At 42.9% G+C, this 17,251-nt stretch overlaps 2 protein-coding genes across 13 annotated transcripts in view; both read left to right on the top strand.

The window, feature by feature from the left end:
- The window catches only part of r3hdm1 (R3H domain containing 1), a 41,243-nt gene extending 32,349 nt beyond the window's left edge, over positions 1-8,894 (top strand). For 8 of the 12 annotated variants that reach the window (XM_017310585.2, XM_017310586.2, XM_081617088.1 and 5 more), the window contains 8 exons: positions 2,433-2,590; positions 2,728-2,861; positions 4,199-4,302; positions 5,893-6,071; positions 6,594-6,735; positions 6,814-6,911; positions 6,994-7,110; positions 7,961-8,894. In XM_017310585.2, the coding sequence (XP_017166074.2) occupies positions 2,433-2,590; positions 2,728-2,861; positions 4,199-4,302; positions 5,893-6,071; positions 6,594-6,735; positions 6,814-6,911; positions 6,994-7,110; positions 7,961-7,963 (935 nt within the window). In that variant the 3' untranslated portion in view covers positions 7,964-8,894. Of the gene's footprint in view, positions 1-2,432; positions 2,591-2,727; positions 2,862-4,198; positions 4,303-5,892; positions 6,072-6,593; positions 6,736-6,813; positions 6,912-6,993; positions 7,111-7,960 lie in introns of those variants that run through there. The other 4 variants (XM_017310589.2, XM_017310590.2, XM_008428484.3 and 1 more) reach the window with 4 other exon arrangements.
- Positions 8,895-9,256: 362 nt separating this feature from the next.
- On the top strand, positions 9,257-12,225 carry LOC103476264 (uncharacterized). Its single transcript, XM_008428474.3, has 3 exons — positions 9,257-9,536; positions 10,531-10,625; positions 10,733-12,225. The coding sequence occupies exons 1-3, from the start codon at positions 9,338-9,340 to the stop codon at positions 11,906-11,908; spliced, it is 1,470 nt and encodes a 489-aa protein (XP_008426696.2). The 5' UTR covers positions 9,257-9,337; the 3' UTR covers positions 11,909-12,225.
- The last annotated feature ends 5,026 nt before the right edge of the window (positions 12,226-17,251 follow it).

Here is a 17,251-nt window from a genome sequence, read left to right on the forward strand (position 1 = left end):
ACATTTTTCTTTTAGTGTGCGCTGGAAAAGTTTGAAAACTTGCATTAAAAATTCTTGAATTTTACTGAGGGAAAAATGTCTGAACCCTGAATTTAGGCCTGAACTTTGACTAGGCCAGCTCAGTCTGATGTCCTCCTGTATTTTGCACGATGCTGAGTGTCTGCAGCTCCTTCGTGTCACGATTCTGCTCTACTTTCTGATCTGTCGCAAAAAATTCCATGTTAAAGTTGGTGGTTGAGATGTGAGAAAGTTTTTCCGGTATAAAAATCCCTTTTTCTTTTTTTTTAAAGGTTTTTCTCCCCTCCCTCCCAGGTGCACAGACTTCTAAAAACGATCTCTTTGATTTCACACCGGGGTTTCAGGATGAGACCAAAGCTCCAAATTGTTCAAACACGGCTTTGAATTAGTGTCGCAGATCTGAAGACGAATCAAAGGAGGTTTTAATGAATAAGAATCGCCGTCTCCTTTGCTTCATGCTGCTAGGAGAAAAGGCTGAGCCTCGTCCGCTCAGGAGACCTGAACCGCGCTCCGTTTCTTCACAGGAGCGCCGCTGTCCGACAGCTCCGCTGAAGGACAAACATTACTCGCTTCTTCTTTTGTTTGTTTTTTACAGCTTCACATGCATCCCCACCGGTTTATTCCCCTCCTGTTTTTTTTTTTGGTTTTTTTTCTCCCTTCACCACAGGAGCTTGGATTGTTAGCTCCCATTTTGCCTTTCTCTCACGCTGCTGCACATATGTCTCTGTAAGTGGCTGCGGCACTATTCTGTCATCTGCAAGGGGCCGCAAATATGGCTTCCCTGCTGGGGAGCCGGGGAATAGGCAGCGGACAAATGAAACTGACCTACAAAGGCGAATACGGCAATTATTTTTCACGGAGGCAGTGGAATGATTTTTTTTTTAAAACACACGCAGGAGGATCCTTTTTGCTCTGTTTTTGCATTAATTAAAGAGGAAACGAATATATAAGCGTAAAGGTTGAACAGGAGGTTGATACATGGAGAATTCTCAGGCGGTTTGGCCATCGCCATTTTCGCTTAATTGCATCAGTCAGTCACCAGCTCTGTGGCTTCTGTCACGGTCATTTCCTGCAGCGCATTTGTGTCATTTTTAGACTTCCCTCCGAGGTGAAGGCGCAGGTTAGTGTCTCTCTCGCGGAAGCCGGTTCAGTCAAAGTAAAAAGATTTGTCGCTCCTCAAACAAAAAGCAAGATGGCCGGAGACCTGGGAGGCGGGATGCGGGGCCGGGACGCTGTCTGAGAGACCTCTATGAATCTCACAGTGAACCGGTCTCTTTTTCAGCCCCTCGCAGCTCACTTTCACCAAGCCTCGTTACCGCGACGACATCAGTCAAGGAAAGGGCTCTCTTCGACTGATTTCAGCTGCTCATTACCTCTGTTTTTATGAGAATATATATATTTATTTTTTTTAAAGGGGCAAAAGCCAACCCTCATCTGCTGCCTGGTGGATTGGAATAATTCGAGGTGCGTTTCATACAGCGGTCATTTTATGCTCGGTTTGGGGGAACTGAAGGTGTATAAAAATAGTCCCGGCCGCCTGGCTCCTTGCGCAGCTCTTTCATTGTCTAGCTGTACTTTTCTCCCAGAGCGCCAGCCTCGTAAAGACACCTTCACAAAAGGACGCCCTCCCCTTTTGTCACCTGGATTAGGCTGTATGTAGGGCACAGGGGGAAAGTAGTAATTCTAGACGCCTTTTATTATTTATTTTTTCTTTTAGTCACCTTGACATTTAAGTGTCTCGTTTTTACCCCGAACCTCTCTGACTTTGCAGCATCTTTGTGCGAGCCGCTCCAAATAAGTTTTGTTGAAATGAGACGTCTGGTTGAAGTGAAGAGTTTTCTTTTCTTCTTTATTATTCCCTGTCGAGGATTGGCTCGATTACTCACTTTGCAGGCTCGAGCTACCCCCGGCTAAATCAAATATATCGACTTCCTGCAAACCTGTTCAGCAGAAACGGCTCCACTTCTCCTGTTGTTCTCACTCTCCAGTAACCTTAATGTTCTTTTGTTTGGGTTTTTATATGCTAATCTGTCTTAAAAGCCGAATATGTGGCCTTTTTGTGTTTGTATCTTGCTAAAAAGTTACTTTTTTCACTTTAAAACCACAAGCTTTACTGAATTTAATGAGAAATCTTCACATGGTGGTGGCAGCGTCATGCTCTTCCTGCTAGAGGCTGGAGAAGACTTCCAACAACTCTAAACATACTGTATTTGTCGTGTTAGAATGGCCTAATCAAAGTAGGACATTCTCGATTAAAGTCCAGGTCTGAATCTCATTAAGAATCAAATGAAAAGTGGGAAATTTGTTTTAATAAAATCCATTGGAAATGTGAAAAAAATCCAGAGGAATAAATAGTTGTCTCCGGTTTTAGCGTCGTTGGGTCACAGCGTTTGTGTTTGTCGTTTCGCCATCAGTGCACCAAGCCATGATGCCAAACCCGCCGTCCAGCTACCAGACCGTAGTGGGCGTGCAGCCGACTCCCAGCCTCGCTCTCCCTGGCAACCAGCAAAGCAATATGGCCAACCAGATGCAAGGCATGATGGTCCAGTACCCTCCAATCCAGTCTTATCAGGTACTCTGCTGATTAATTTCCCTTCTTTCTCTTTCATGTTGCAACGCAGAAACTGAAGAGGCGTCCGTCTAAATTGGTGTTGACTTTGAAGCAGTGAAGGTTGATCTAATTTTTTTTTATTTCCTTGCTCTGTGCAGCAGGTTTCTGTTCCGCAGCAGACGTACCAGCAGCCAGTGTTTGTGTCCTGCCAGCCGGGACAGGGGGCGGTGGCTGTGTCCGGCATGCAGCCCTGCTACGGCCTGCTCCCCACCAACCAGCACACCACCATGAGGTATTACCAAAAAAAAAAACACCAGTAGATCGATGATTTAACAAGAAAACTAGCTTTTATTTTGTCTAAACACTTAATTTAAGTTTAAATTAGTAATAAAACTCACATTTGGTGGTGTATTTTTTTGTGTTAATGTTCTCCATCCCCAAAAAGCAATTTAAAAGTGCTGAAAGGTGTTTTTTACACTCCTGAAAGACCTAACAAGTCTGAGTGAATCCCCAAAGCGCTTCAGAGCTATAAGGTCGTTTCCGTTCACAACGAGGGAGGGAAAAAAATGAAGTTATCACCACAATCCTCCTGGAGAACGGCGTCTGTGGGTAGCTGGAAGAGCGTCAGCTGCTTCCTGCGAAAGCAAAACGCGTAATTAGTTCCTACCTCTGCGCTCCCAATCAATCACCGATCTGCGGGGACGACCAAGCGAGCTCGGCCGTGTTCGCAGGCGAACAAGGAGGTCATTTTCTCCCTCGCCGTCCCAGCTGTGAAAACGAGGCTGCGTTTGTAGGCCAGTCAGCAAGGAGATGATTTATGCAGCAGCAGCGCCGGTTCGGCTCGCTTGTTTTCCCACGGGGGCCGACTGTCCACCTGCAGCCGGATTCCTCGTCAGCTGGAGACCAGTCCCTCCAGGCGGCTCGCTTGCAGAGCGGGGAGCCACTTTTTCCAGATGGAAAACTCAGCTGCAGCGCTCGGCTCTCACACCTCCTGGAGACAAACCTTATGTTTAGGAATTTCTTTGTTTCCAGCCGCTGAAAAAACCAGCCGCTTGATCTACGGTTCGCTTCGCACGAAGGGATTGGTATGACGGAGAGTTAGAGCCGTGCTAAGAAAGTAAACTATTATGAGAATAAATTCAGAATGTTATAGTAATACAAGAATAAAGTCAAATTGATATGAGAATAAGGTCAATAATTTGAGAATAAAGTTGTAATATGACTTTATTCTCATATTTTGACATTGTTTATTTACACTCATAATTTTATTGATTTGATATATTTTTTTATACTCTGTCGTAGTCTGGACTCTTGCTTATTGAGAAACGATTGCTTCTTGTAGGTGTGAACTCCATTGAAGTTTTAAGCTTTATCTAAACTCTAACGTTTTCCCGTGACGTACTTATTTCTGCAGTTTGACTCTATGAAGCTTACCGGTGGTTTCCTGCTCTTCCTCCACTGCTGTTGCTAAAACGACAGGCAGACTACAATTCTAAAAAAGAAATCTATTTCAATGGTAGTGAAGACAGATTAGAATCCAGCTGAATTTGAGGCTAGGCTAGGTGTTAGCATTTTATTTTCTATTCTACTATGTAGCATCTCTGGATTCATTTCCGTCTTGTTTTCCAGCTCCACCGTGAGTTTCCTGCCCGCTCCAATGATGGAGCCGCTGCAGTTTCCTCAGAGCTCGTCTCCCTGCGTCTCCCAGCAGCACCCGGGCCAGCAGTACGCAGGTAGCTGCGCCTTCAAACCCCTCGCCCGTTTTTACAGTAGGATCACGAAGTGAAAGCGAGAATATTCTCATCTTCTGACACGAGCCACCCTGGAGATTCCCCATCACTGCCAGAGCTTCCAACACACTTCCCCGCCTCCTCTCCATTTCTTAGTGTCAATAACCTGCAAAATGCATTCCTGCACAGCCACCGGTCTGCATCCAGTAATGAAATAATCCTTCCTGGCCTGGCTCTGGCTTTTGTTTGTGCGGCAACGCATAATTAGATTTCCTCTCTGGCGTTTTTAAAATGAAAAAGAGCGGCGATCTGCAGGTGCACCTTCCTTCCTCCGCCAAAAAAAAGTCTTGCTGACATCAAGACACAGTGAAAAACTGAGAGCAACAAATGTCTCCTCAGAGGGGGAAGTGAGATGTGATGTGATGTCGTTAAGAGTTGGTTTCAATTAAAGCTGCAGAAATCTATTTGTTCCCATCAGGACGAAATGATTCTACAGTTACAGAAAACATGTTTTGTTTTTTTTTGTTTGTTTGTTTTTTTTGGGGGTGGGGGGCGCGAAGGAGGTTCATACAACGCATTAAAAACATATTTCCAAACTGTTAAATTCGTCAAAAATAGCAAGATAATCCAAAAAATTTCTGTAATATTTCTTAAAATAGCAAAACCATATACCCAGAATCTAATACAATGTACATTTTTACATTATTTTATTTTTACACCATCCATCCATCCATTTTCTTTCACCCTTGTCCCTCAGTGGGGTCGGGAGGGTTGCTGGTGCCCATCTCCAGCTAACGTTCCGGGCGAGAGGCGGGGTACACCCTGGACAGGTCGCCAGTCTGTCGCAGGGCAACACAATTTTTACACCATATTCAATGTTAATAGAAAATGTTTTTTTGCATTCTCTTGTTTTAACGACACATTACTGCCACCTTGTGGCATATTTGTGTAATTGCACCTTGTTTGATCCTAAACCATCAGGCTTTTAGTCACTCTTATTTAGAAAATTGCTTACACAGTAGCTTTCATTACAAAAATAGCTCAAAATGTGCTTTAATGTTGTGTGTTTTTATGCTTTATCTGTCTTTTTTTTTTTGCCCAGGCTCCTCTCTAATGACCTTTATTATTCATGTCTGATTATTATGGAGGCTCAGAGGAGGGAGCCGTCTTTTCCAGCCCGTCAGTAATGAGGTCAGGCGAAGGTCTCGCTGCGGCCTCACCTGCAGCGTGACCAGTAAACACTTTTAATTGGCTGGGCTGCTCAGAATCGGCAGATTACTGTCCCACATATCCGTTGTTCTTGTTACTGTCAGAGGGAATAATTTCATAAATCAACAACGGGCAAAGTTTGCCAAACGGCTTCCGCCCCGAGTGAGCCAAAGGTAAACAGACATTAATTATACCGAAATGTATGCAATCATTTGATTTAATGCGCTGCGTTAACATCCAATTAGATAATTGAAGTGCTTTAATTCTTGAATGGAAACTTTTTTTTCTTATTTACTGATCAGGTGTGCATGAATAACGATCAGATGTGTGTTTCTGTTGATCCCGTCCTCCTAACGTGGCATCTGCTGATCTGTGTGCATCCAGGGTTGTTGCCAGCGGCGCCCGGCGGCGGCATGGTGATGCTGCAAATGGCCGCTCCTCCCTGCCAGCAGCCCCGGGCCCCGTCCCCCTGCCAGAGGAAGCAGTCCAGCCACAAACACTCCGAGCAGCAGCAGCGTGGCCGCAGGCCTGCAGACGTCCCCCACACTCCCGATAACACCCAGGTACAAACACTGCACGGAAAAAAAAAAATGTTCTTGGAGTTTTGACGACCTCCAATTCTGATTCTGCAGTTTTCCAACCATTCCCGATTAGCACGCTCGCGCAGCTTTGGGGACAAACCCCGCCGTACGTCTGCGAGTGGCGGTGTCGAGAAAGCAATTTAAAAGCTAATTTAGTTGGGTTGTGACAGTGATTTGAGAATTGTCGCCCTGAGCCAGACTTGGTCTCTCCCCGCCGCGGCAGGCGGGTTAAATGTCGCCGCAAATAGGCTGCGCAAATGAAGCCGGCGCCGCCGAAAACCTGAAAACGAGGAGAAAATAGTCCTTAGCGCCGGGGTGTAATGGTACATTAGTGGGACTAATGTGGATGAAATGGTACATTAAAGCAGCCACTTGAACATCACAATGACTTTGGAGAAGTAGTTGGAGGAGTAGTAGTTGTTTTTTTTTTTGTTTGTTTTTTTTAATGAAAGTGTTTGTGTTTGTCTGCTTTCTGTTCCTGCGCCGCCGGCGGGTTGGCTGTAGAGCAGCCTGCCTTCGTCTCCGGCGCTCACCCCCTCGCCCTGCCAGCCGCCCCACATCAAGGCCCTCTCGTCAGGCATCTCCCCCATCCCCATCCTGTCCCACCACCCGCAGCTCCCTACAGCCTTCATCCACACTGGACAAGGTCCGAACCGCTACTCTCTGATCCACTCACATGATTTCTGCTCAGAACTGGCCCAACGTGGGTTCACCTCTCTTCCAGGTGAGGCGCATTACTCTCTCCTGGGTCAGCCTCTGCAGTACAAGCCCTCCATCAGGCCTCCGCTGCTGCACACTGCCCACATGGTAGCCAAACACCAGGTAAAATCATCTGCTTACAAGGAGAAACTCCTTAAATCCGTCATTTTTTAATTCCAACAATTTTCTTTCTCCGCTTCTTCAGGGTCCTCTGGGAGTTTGGCGTAGCGGTCATGGGAGGAAGTCCAGCAGAAAGCCTCTATCTTCAGACCTCAGTGTATGTAGAGAGGAGATTTCAGATGGAACAGCTTCATTTTTTAAAGTAAATTCATCTTTAATTGCAGGAAAACGTCTTTAAAATCCCTGCTGTTGTGCACGGTGGAGGATGTGTGATGTTGTGACCCAGGAACATTAAACTGAAATGATCACAAGTCCTCCACCGAACATAAGAATGGGCAAAATTTATCCTTTTGAAATCCAGATTTTTAAACCTGGATTACAAATTAGAAATTAAAATTAAGAAAAACATTGCTCACTTCTAATTTCTTGGATTCGTACCAACACATTCTCATGAGTTGGAATAATTTATTGAATATTTTACTCTAGTAAATCTGGGCTGTATATCTAACAGCATCTTTTAGCTGCTTCACAAAAAATTTCCCCAACAAGCAGCGTTTATTTCCTGACGGGAGCCATCGGGCCGATAAAAAACCAGCTGCTTTGAAGCCAATTTAGCAGATTAAGTGAAAGTAGCATCACTTTTCTTGTTGTCAGATTATGCTTGCCGTGCTCCTCCGTTGTGGAAAAAGCGTCTGTCGGTGGATGGATGTAAGCAGAATAATTTACAGACGAGGCAGAAATCACACCTGCCAGAGGAACCTGCAGCAGCGGCAGTATTTTCCCTGACAGAAAATGTGCTGATTTCAATCATTCAGCTGTATTATTATTGTTGAGGGGTTTTTTGCTGAAATTTCTCCTGTCAACAAAAAAATTACTTCTGTTTGATTTTTTTTTTTTTTTTTAATGCAAGAATAAAAATCTTGACTCTGTTTTCTCTAAAAATGTCAGCAGTTTATCGAAGCCTCAACGGTCCAGCTCCGATTTTCTCTTCATCCATGATGGTTGTTTTATTTACCAGCTGTGTGTGTGTGTGTGTATGTGTGTGTCTGCAGTGAGCAGCAGTCAGAGCCTGGAAATGACGCATCCTCCAGCGGGGATCGGCTGCACAGACTCCTTCTGGAGGCTCTGTGGAGCAGCGGCAGATCGATCCAGCGGCTCAATGCGAGCGGCGGCGCTCCCGGTGGACATCCGGCCTCATCACACCTCGCCTTTGCCAAAACAAAGAAAAACAAAACGCGCCACCTTAAAAACCCTGGCACCGGATTCAAAGGGTGGGAGCGGCGCGACTCGGACGACGCCGGCCGTCCGCCGCTTGGGTCTTGAGTGCAACTTTAAGGCGCCAACATGAACCTCTGCTGCCTCAGTTCTGGACCGTCTCTCAGACCCGGTCCAAATCAAAGTATCAGATGTTTGACTTGTGAACATTCACATTTATTTTTGTTTGTTTCATAGCTTTTTTGTTTCTTTCTGGCAGACGGATTTGTACAGAGTTCAACAAATCTGCCTTTCTGTTCTAAAACGTTTTTCTTAGAGGATTTATTTGCCAGCTCGTGTGCCTCTTGTGATAGCAGGTATAGGACTGTGACAGCTCCACGTAGACCAAGGCACACTCACAAATTATTTGTTTTTGCCCACTTTTTTTTTAAATAAAAGGATTGAATTTTGTTAAAGGTTACAAAACTAGCTTTTATCTTCAGTTGGATACCTGACGCTCTCCCCAGTAACATCTGTACAATGTGAAAACACTGAATAATAGAGACTACCTGAATTATTTAAAGAACCGTCGAACACAGTGAATGTTGCATTTGCACTGAAGTAATCAAAGTGAAAGATTTGATTCGTATCAAAGCCTGGGTTTCTTTTTTTTTCTTTTATGATCCTCCCTCCCATACCTGTTTGTTGCACTCGCCAGGCCACTTTGTTTTATATGATTAAATTAAAATTGTTTAAATGCACAATTAAAATGCAAACAGTGTGTCACTCTTGTCTTAATTTGTGAAACAAGAGTTTTTCATACTTTTTTTTCTGGTTTTGACTTCAATAAATGTTTGCACCACACATATTGACACTTAAGTCAATATGTTTAAGTAGCTGCTTAAACTTTTTTTTCCCTTAGTGTGTGGAGATTTGTATCTGCTTAGCAACTTTATTTGGTTTTGCTGAGGAAAAAAAACTAAATGAGCCGAACTGCTGTTTAAACCCGCCCGTTCGGATTTGGGTAAACAGAGACACCTAGTGGACAAATGGCGCTACTGTACCAGCAAACGGAGCCACCTAGTGGACCGAGAATGTTCCTACAGCTTCCCACTGTTTTCACTCGAGAGTGAAAATGAAACTGAACGGCTTCTTTAGTTGTGAGTGGTTATAGCAACGCAAAGCGTGGCTGGAGAAAAGGCGGTAAGAGCGGTCTGCGATGTTTACTGGGCTCCATGGCTACAGTCATGGCGGACAGCAGAAGGACGGTGGTCGTATCCGGTGTGCCCGCGGTGCTGCAGTTCAGCAGGATGGTCGACAAGTTGATTATCCACTTTCAGAGCCGCAGGAGAAGTCACGGAGGGGACGTGGAAGTCGTGAAATACCCCACTAACATGGGCGGAGTAGCCTTCGTAACTTTTGACAAAGCTGAAGGTAAAGTAGCTGCTGTTTGTGGAGGGAAATCTTTTTACATGCACGCTGGAGGGGAAAAACCATTCTTAAGAGACTAGTTCTGTATTTTGATTATCGGGTTGACCACTTAGGCCTTTCCTCTGAAATTCACACTTCACCCCGGAACTGTTCAAAGTATAAAATAAAAGACTTCTCGTTTTCTTCAGGCGTCGTGCGTCAGTGTTGCCGCCATCTTCAAAAAACTGCTCTGTTGTGATAATGAGACGTTAACAGCTGCAGGATATTCTTCAGTATTAGGAACGTGAAGAATGAGTTCTACAAACAATTGGGGGTTTTATATAGACAGTGTTTCCCTGCCCAGAGCAGCAGTATGTGGGTGCTTTCTTTGAGTTTTATATCCTGAAAAAACATCTATTAAACCCTTATTCTGTTTGTAGGAACGTTTAAAAATGCCTTAGGTTGGGATGGGCATGGAAAATGCAATACATTACCTAGACAGATGTGATGTAGACTAGTGTTTTTCTACTCGGGACTTATTGTCCTGCATGATTTAGGTGCTGCACTAACCTTACTTAAATAAATGCTGCTTCTGCATCACTTTATGTGCTGAGGAGGTAGTGTTAACATTTGATTCAGGTGTGCTGGAGCAGGGTAATATCTAAAAGTGAAGGAATAAGGTTGAAAACTTGGTACACCCCTGAACAAGCATGTAACAACAGTGGAGAGAAAAAGTCCCCTTTAACAGAAATAAATCTCCAGCAGGACCAGGATCAATTTGAGCATCCATCTGCCACAACCAACTGGGGATTTGAGAATACATATTCACACTCATGAAGAATCAGGAGTACTTTTTGTTAGAGAAAAGTAAGAAGTCAATGGTGGCTTTATCCAAGAGAGGAAAAATATAAGACTTACAGTTATTGGGGGTTGAGGGTTTGGTGGAGTCAGGATTCATCAGATCATGAAGCATCATATTTTTTGGAGACTTTAACAGATTGGTTAAAACTCTTGGCAGATGCAAAGCGGGTGGTGAGAAAGGAGCAGCAAATCATGATGGACGAGGAGTTTACTCAAGACTACACTCTCACTGTGTTTCCCTTCAGCACTGATGTATGCATGGTTTGGTTTTACTTGGCATCAATTTCAAAATGAAAATGTATTTCATGTTTTATCCCCAACACACGAGATTCTGATTCTGACGTGTTTTTCTGCCGCAGGTGTTTCTGTATGTGGCTGGAGCTACGGTGGACCTCTCAGTTTTCGGCAGCGATCAGGCCTCTCTGATCAAAAGTCTGCAATCAGCTCACAGATCAATCCGCTTCCAAGCGTCACCCCAGCAGAGGAAGGCCTCCATAGAGGGTCCCTTCTCTGCCGTCAGTGCCCTGAAAGAGGACCTCATCCGCAGGGCCAGTCATCTCAGACCCTCATCCCAAACCGCAGTCGGCAAACCCAGAGCTAGCTCTCCTCATCCTAGACTAGCATCTGAGAATAGCCCAACTAGCTGCAAAAGCACAGAAGATAACAGGGAAGCAGCAAACTCCAGCAGCTTATCAAAGTCACCTCACCACACCAGAGAAGCAAGAGAAGTCCAAAGCCTGATCTCAAAAGTAGAAACTCCAAAAGCTTCCTTGAGGCAGAAAGTATCTAATGAGAGTTTGGCTGGAGGGAGCTTCAGACCAGCGGTTGGGGAGGAAATAAGTACACGACTCGTCTCCTCATCAGGGCTCGCATGGTTCCCTATGGAGGAGACATTCACTAAACAGCAAAGAAATTATAGGAGTCCACAACAACCCGGCAGGTCGGACAAGATTCCTGCCATCCAGAGCGAAACTAATTATATGAAGGAAGCCGGCAGCCCGATGAGGAACAGTAAGTTCCCTCAGAATGACCTGAGAAAAGGTTCAACTCCCTCAACAAGCAACACAGGGACTTCTGAGGACATTTTGGTTGACTTACACACATTCAGATACATAGAAAAATTTTGCAAGACAGAGTTAGACAGGTGCTTGAAGGATGTTGACATGATTACTAAGGAAGTAGAAGGAGCTGGAGTAATGCAAATATTGCTGAGTGTGAAGCAACCCTCTGGGGCCTCGTCAAGAACCCTCAAAGACGCTTTGGAAAACCTGGAGAATACGATCAGCTTTTGGCAGTCTCAACTGAGAGTTCACGTGATCGTTTACAACAAATCTGCGTTTTTTGACAAGCAGAAACTGATTGAGATCTGCAACCATGTGAACTACTGGTATAATAACGTTCTATATTTGTTGGAGAATTCCTGCATTAAAGTGATCGGCCCTTCAGCAAACATCCTCCTGTTCAGTAAGGAGCTGGAGGACAAGATGGATAAATACACTGCTGTGAAGCCTATTATAGGCAAAAGCAGGAGATAAAAATCACATAGGAGACCACAAGGTGGAGCTGTTGGGACTGACAAAACCTTTTCTTGCACTGAAATTAGCGCGTACATTCCTGTTTTTACAACAAATGTGCCCAAACAAAAGAAAACTTTTGTTTTACTTAATTTTAGTTTTCTGTAATCTGTTTTGCATAAATTATTTCTCTATTATAGTAGACAGACTTCTAATTAAAACCTTAAAGGTGACCGATGACAAGCTGCCTGATGTAATTAGATCACTACAGCTTCTTTCAATAAACTCAGGCAGTATTTTGATTGGTCTGTCGCCAACAATAAAACACTGACATCTGAGGTTGTAATGTGATTAATTAAGAAACATTTCGGGGTATGTAATCATCAGTGGACAGCAGGGGGCAGTGTAGCACACCACCACCCACATGGTGAACGACCCCCTTCTCTGGGTGCCACGGCTCAACCCAACCAAGCAGTTTTTTTTTGGAGGCTGGGTTTTGGCAAGCAGGGTGCCGATTGGAAGACAAATGATGTCAGATGGATGTCCTATCATACCCCCATCTCTGCTTACACACACAGATCTCCGCAGCCCATCTGATGAGAGGGGACGCTCAGCAAAGCGACGTCGTGTTGAGGCTGCTTTCATTATTTCAGGGTGCTATTATTCAGATGGGTCTGCTCGGCAGCAGGGATAATTGATTCATTATGTTAAAATAAGCCACGCCGCCGTAATGAACACACACAAACACGATTCTCCCCCCCCCAGACAGACTCACTCTGACCGGTTACCATAGGAACCCGAGAGGGGAGGCTGCGGATCTGCAGCGCCGGGCGTCGTTAAGGGATGCTCTTGAACACAATGGAGGCATCCATAAGGGCGGCAGAGTTACATCTCCAGGAGAAGAACCCTTCATCAAAGAGTTGAGCCGTCTCTCAGCTCCCAAACGTCTCTGGCGTCCCTTTGGAAGCACGGCTTGAACTATTTTTTTATTATCTGGTGGAGTACTAAGGAGGGTCAACAAGGAGGAAGCATTCACCTCAAATGTCCCCTGACACTTGCTTCCCCCCCCCCCCCCCTCTCCTCATTATACACAGTGTAATTATCCTGCACCATTCTTGAATGTATTTAGGATGCATGACTTTCATGATGGAGGTCAAAAACACCATCAGGCCCCCAAAAAGTGAGGCACAAGTGATTCTCAAGGATGCTTTTCACCAAGGCTGAGTTCTCCTGGGGATCGAACCTATAATTGGACTGGAGATGCATTCCTGAACCTGCGCACCTCTGGGTCTATCGCTGTCTGACGGTTCCCATTAGGAAGTTGGTCAGCCAAAGGAAATACATGCAAAGTGGGCATAAATTAGATTTTTAGATTTGTGTGAAGGGTGCTAGAGAGGGATATCAGATCATTTTAGAGCATCCAACACATTTTGAAATCAGACAAAGACAACCAGAGTAAATAGAATAAGTAGTTTTCAAATTATGTTTTTACTTATTAATACAAAACAACCATATAAACCAACTTGTTGAAGAAGTGTCAGAGTCTTACTTTGCTGCTGAATTTGTAGCCTAATACTCATTCGTTGTTGTTTGACTAGGCCACTCCAAACCTTTAGTTTGTTTTTGATAGATATTCAAAGGGGGTGCATTACCAATCTTGGAGACATTCTCCATCAGGGCTGTTTGTTAGAGAGCAGAAATCCTGAAAGACACCCAGATTGTGAAGCAATAAAACTGACCCAAACCATCACACTACCACCACCATGCTGAACACTTGGTATGCTTATGTCTTATTTTGTAATGCTATTGGTTTTACACCCACCAAGAAGTTCAAATTTTGCCTAATCCTTCCACAGATTATGTCCTGAAGAACCTGTGGACCATCAAGCTCCTTTTGCTAACTATGATATGGTTTGTTGTCTTTAGTTTGGTTTTTGTGTGGTTCCTTTTGCCCATTTCCTGCTGGCAGATAGGTTCTGCGATTTTTTTCAAATGATTCTATGGTTCTGGAACTAATCAGGTCAGGACAAGACTTGGAATTAAATTCATCTTTTGTGTTTCAATTCATTAATGATTTAAGAAGGAAGTAGTTGGTTTGGGTAACTTTCACAACCTTTATATTATAAAAGCAGAACAGAAAGAAGAAAAGAAAATGCAGTCAAACTACAGCAGTAACAAACAGCCTCAAGGACACAATGGTCTAGTGTGTCTTAGCCATTCATGACCCGATTGGTACCTTTACCATCTGACTAGTGTTGTGTTCAGGCACATACATCTTAGAGGTCAGAGGTGAGACAGGGAAGCAGTAACCCTCTGCATCCTTCCTTCCCCACAGTGATGAATGAGACTGCCGGTGATGGATAACCTTCTGCCAGCAGTGTGTGCATGCACATTGCAGTCGCAAATTAAGTCTTAATGATTCTCTTTACAGATCATCACCCTGTCGGGGAGGAGGAAAGTAGAGAAAGATATGAGTTGTAACCTCCCACATGCAGCTCTGCTCTGTGTAAATGTTTCCTTGGGTATTAGAGAGTTTTGATGGAAGACCACAGCTGGTGAAATTGAGGGCAACAGACCAAGAAAATGGTTTTTGTGTGGTAGAAAGGGTGAATGATATTTAATTTGTCACGATATATGACCCAAGAATCGCACAATGTTATTGAAACCTTTTAACCAAACCTCTACTGATCGTTCTTGAGTTTTCATTTGAAAGGACATATATTTCTTTCAACATTTTTTAGAATAATACTGTGTAAATTCAATATTTTGATTGTAAAGTATGGATAATGTTCTCACAGAGGATAAGTAAAATGCTTTAAAAAGCTCAGATATGTAGCCTGTTGTGTTTATTTAAAACATACACAACTTACAACCTGAAAACAGAGCAAAAAAAATAATTCTGTTTGAATATAAATCAAGTCATCAGGTCAATGCAAACAGTCAAACAACCTTTTCCAAAAAAGCCTAATTTAGGGCCAAATATGTAAAATATTCAAGCGGAATACTCCTTGACATGCTATTGGCTGTTGGTGCTTTGAAAGTAGCCAATCCAGGAGCACCATTTATTGTCCTACTTGTTGATTGGCTGAACCGACAAGAGCGGAGGAGACAACTAGCTTCTGTGGTCATGCTAACATAGTTTCTACTGTTCGTATTAATGGAAATGTATGTACTATATATTGGTATTTAAACAATTGAAATAGGCAGTTATAAGTATTTTAGATGAGTTATCAAGTATTCTATGATTTTGGCTATTTATGGGCGCTAAACTTGTCGAAAACTAGAGGTCCACTGCAGTAAGGCAACAAAATGGCTAAGAACTAAAGAAAGCTAGTCATGTGGGAATTGAATAATTTTGATCTTAGAGTCGTCCCTAAAAGTGTAATTTTGCGTTTAATTTTGAAATACCACCTTTAATATTGGTTGTAGCTCTCGAACTAGCATTCCCAAGCTAGCATTCCCAAACTACCATCTATTAATGCTAAGCTAATCATGTCTTTTACTGTAATGTCAATTGTTACTGTCTGACGGACATATTTTGAAAAAACCCCAGAATTTTTCCCTCTATTTTAAACTTTATTTTTATGGATATATGGTTTGCAACACTGGAAGCCAGAAACTAAGCATGAACAATAAAGATAAATGCCTGAACTTCAAGGAGAGAATTGACACAACGCATATAAATCTGATTACCATGCAATACAATCTGGCATCTGCCTGCTCCTCTTTAAGCTCCTCCTGATTGGGCCTGATGAGCTGCAGCTGTGGGAACACACCTGCCTGTCACACCCTGAAGTGAGAGAAGGTGAGGAGAAACACACAAACACCACACCACAACCTTCACATAGCTCTGTGAATACAACAGTAGCCACATATTTGAACAGTTAGCTGTAGTCGCTAAACAGAAACTAAACTAAAAGATACACAGATTGCAAACATGGGGATGTTATTATCTTCCTTCATCACAGTTATAATGTTTTGTTAGTGTTTTATTTGTGAATACTGTAATAAACAGGCAATGTGGAATTATATGTTCTTATTTCATGCATAAATTTATCATCAGGTGTTTTTGCATATAAATATTTAAGTCAGTCAGCTAATATGTAGCTTCTTCTTATAGTATATTTGTTTACATATTTAAACATGTTTTGGAAATTCTCAGCTTCTTGTATCTTAGCGTTTTCTGAGAATTAGTTCATCAATGTTTACATATCTAAATTTTTTGGTATTTTTAGTCTTAAACTGGTATTAGTTTTCCGTTTCAGACTCCAGTTCTGGTTTTAATCTGCTCTCAGAAGTGTAAAATCCCCAATTTCTGTGTTGTTAAATATTAAACTTTTTCTTTCTTTAGTGCAACATTTATCCTGGACTTTTTAACTCATAAGGTTAGATCTTAAACTTTGTGGCAACTTGCTTCAGTCACCCGGGTTTCTTTGCTAATTACTGCCTCTTGTAATCGGTCCACCCACCTTTGCGTGCGATGCCTTCATGGTTTTGAATGTTTGTCACAAACAAAAATGTTCTGTGTTGCACTGAAGCAAAATTATTGCCCGTGATCTCCTCTGCATTCCTTCCTGGCATCTGAACTCCCCCATCTGCTCAGCCTCGCTCAGCCATTCCAGGAAGCTTCAGTATAATTACGAGTCTCTCCTCTGACCATTTTGAGACGCTTACAGTTAGTGGGGTGTGAAGAAGATGCGTGATTGCTTGTTAAACCTTGACACTGCGGACTGCAGTGCTCAACACACAGACGCAACATGAGAGATACTCAATTTAGAGCAATAATTTTACACTCACTTCAGGACAGGACACCAGAAACTCACACTGCCAAGTTGTTGGTTGGTATTTAAAAACGATGAAAAGTAACTCCCTTCAGGAACCAATGACTGTGAAGCACTTTAAAGCACATTAAAACCTAACGTAAGAAAAGCTTAACTAGCCTTTCTTTATTCTTGCATTTGATTATTACAAGGCTGAAACAATTAATTGTGTTGACTTGGTTATTGACGTAATCATCAATTAATTTAGTAATCGGTTAACTGGAGTATAGAGACTCATAGAAAAGTGAGTTTGTTAGAACTGATATAAAGTAAAAATATATATAAATTTAGCAATTAAGTTAAATAAATATGTTCTACCCAAAACTTCTTATGTGGCACAGATTTAGCTTCACCATATTCAAATTTTCTGATTTTTCTTTTTAATCTGTGATTAAACACCCTTTTCAATCCTATTATTAATCAGTTAATCCAAAAATAGTATACATTTCTATAAGTATAAATATTCAGTTTCCCCTTGGGATCAATGCAGTAAATTATATTCTAATATTTCAGCTACAATTGTAACACATGTGCAGTGAAGAAG

Source organism: Poecilia reticulata, chromosome 2, assembly GCF_904066995.2.
Source record: "Poecilia reticulata chromosome 2, P_reticulata-male-v2, whole genome shotgun sequence".
NCBI classification, from domain to species: domain Eukaryota; kingdom Metazoa; phylum Chordata; class Actinopteri; order Cyprinodontiformes; family Poeciliidae; genus Poecilia; species Poecilia reticulata.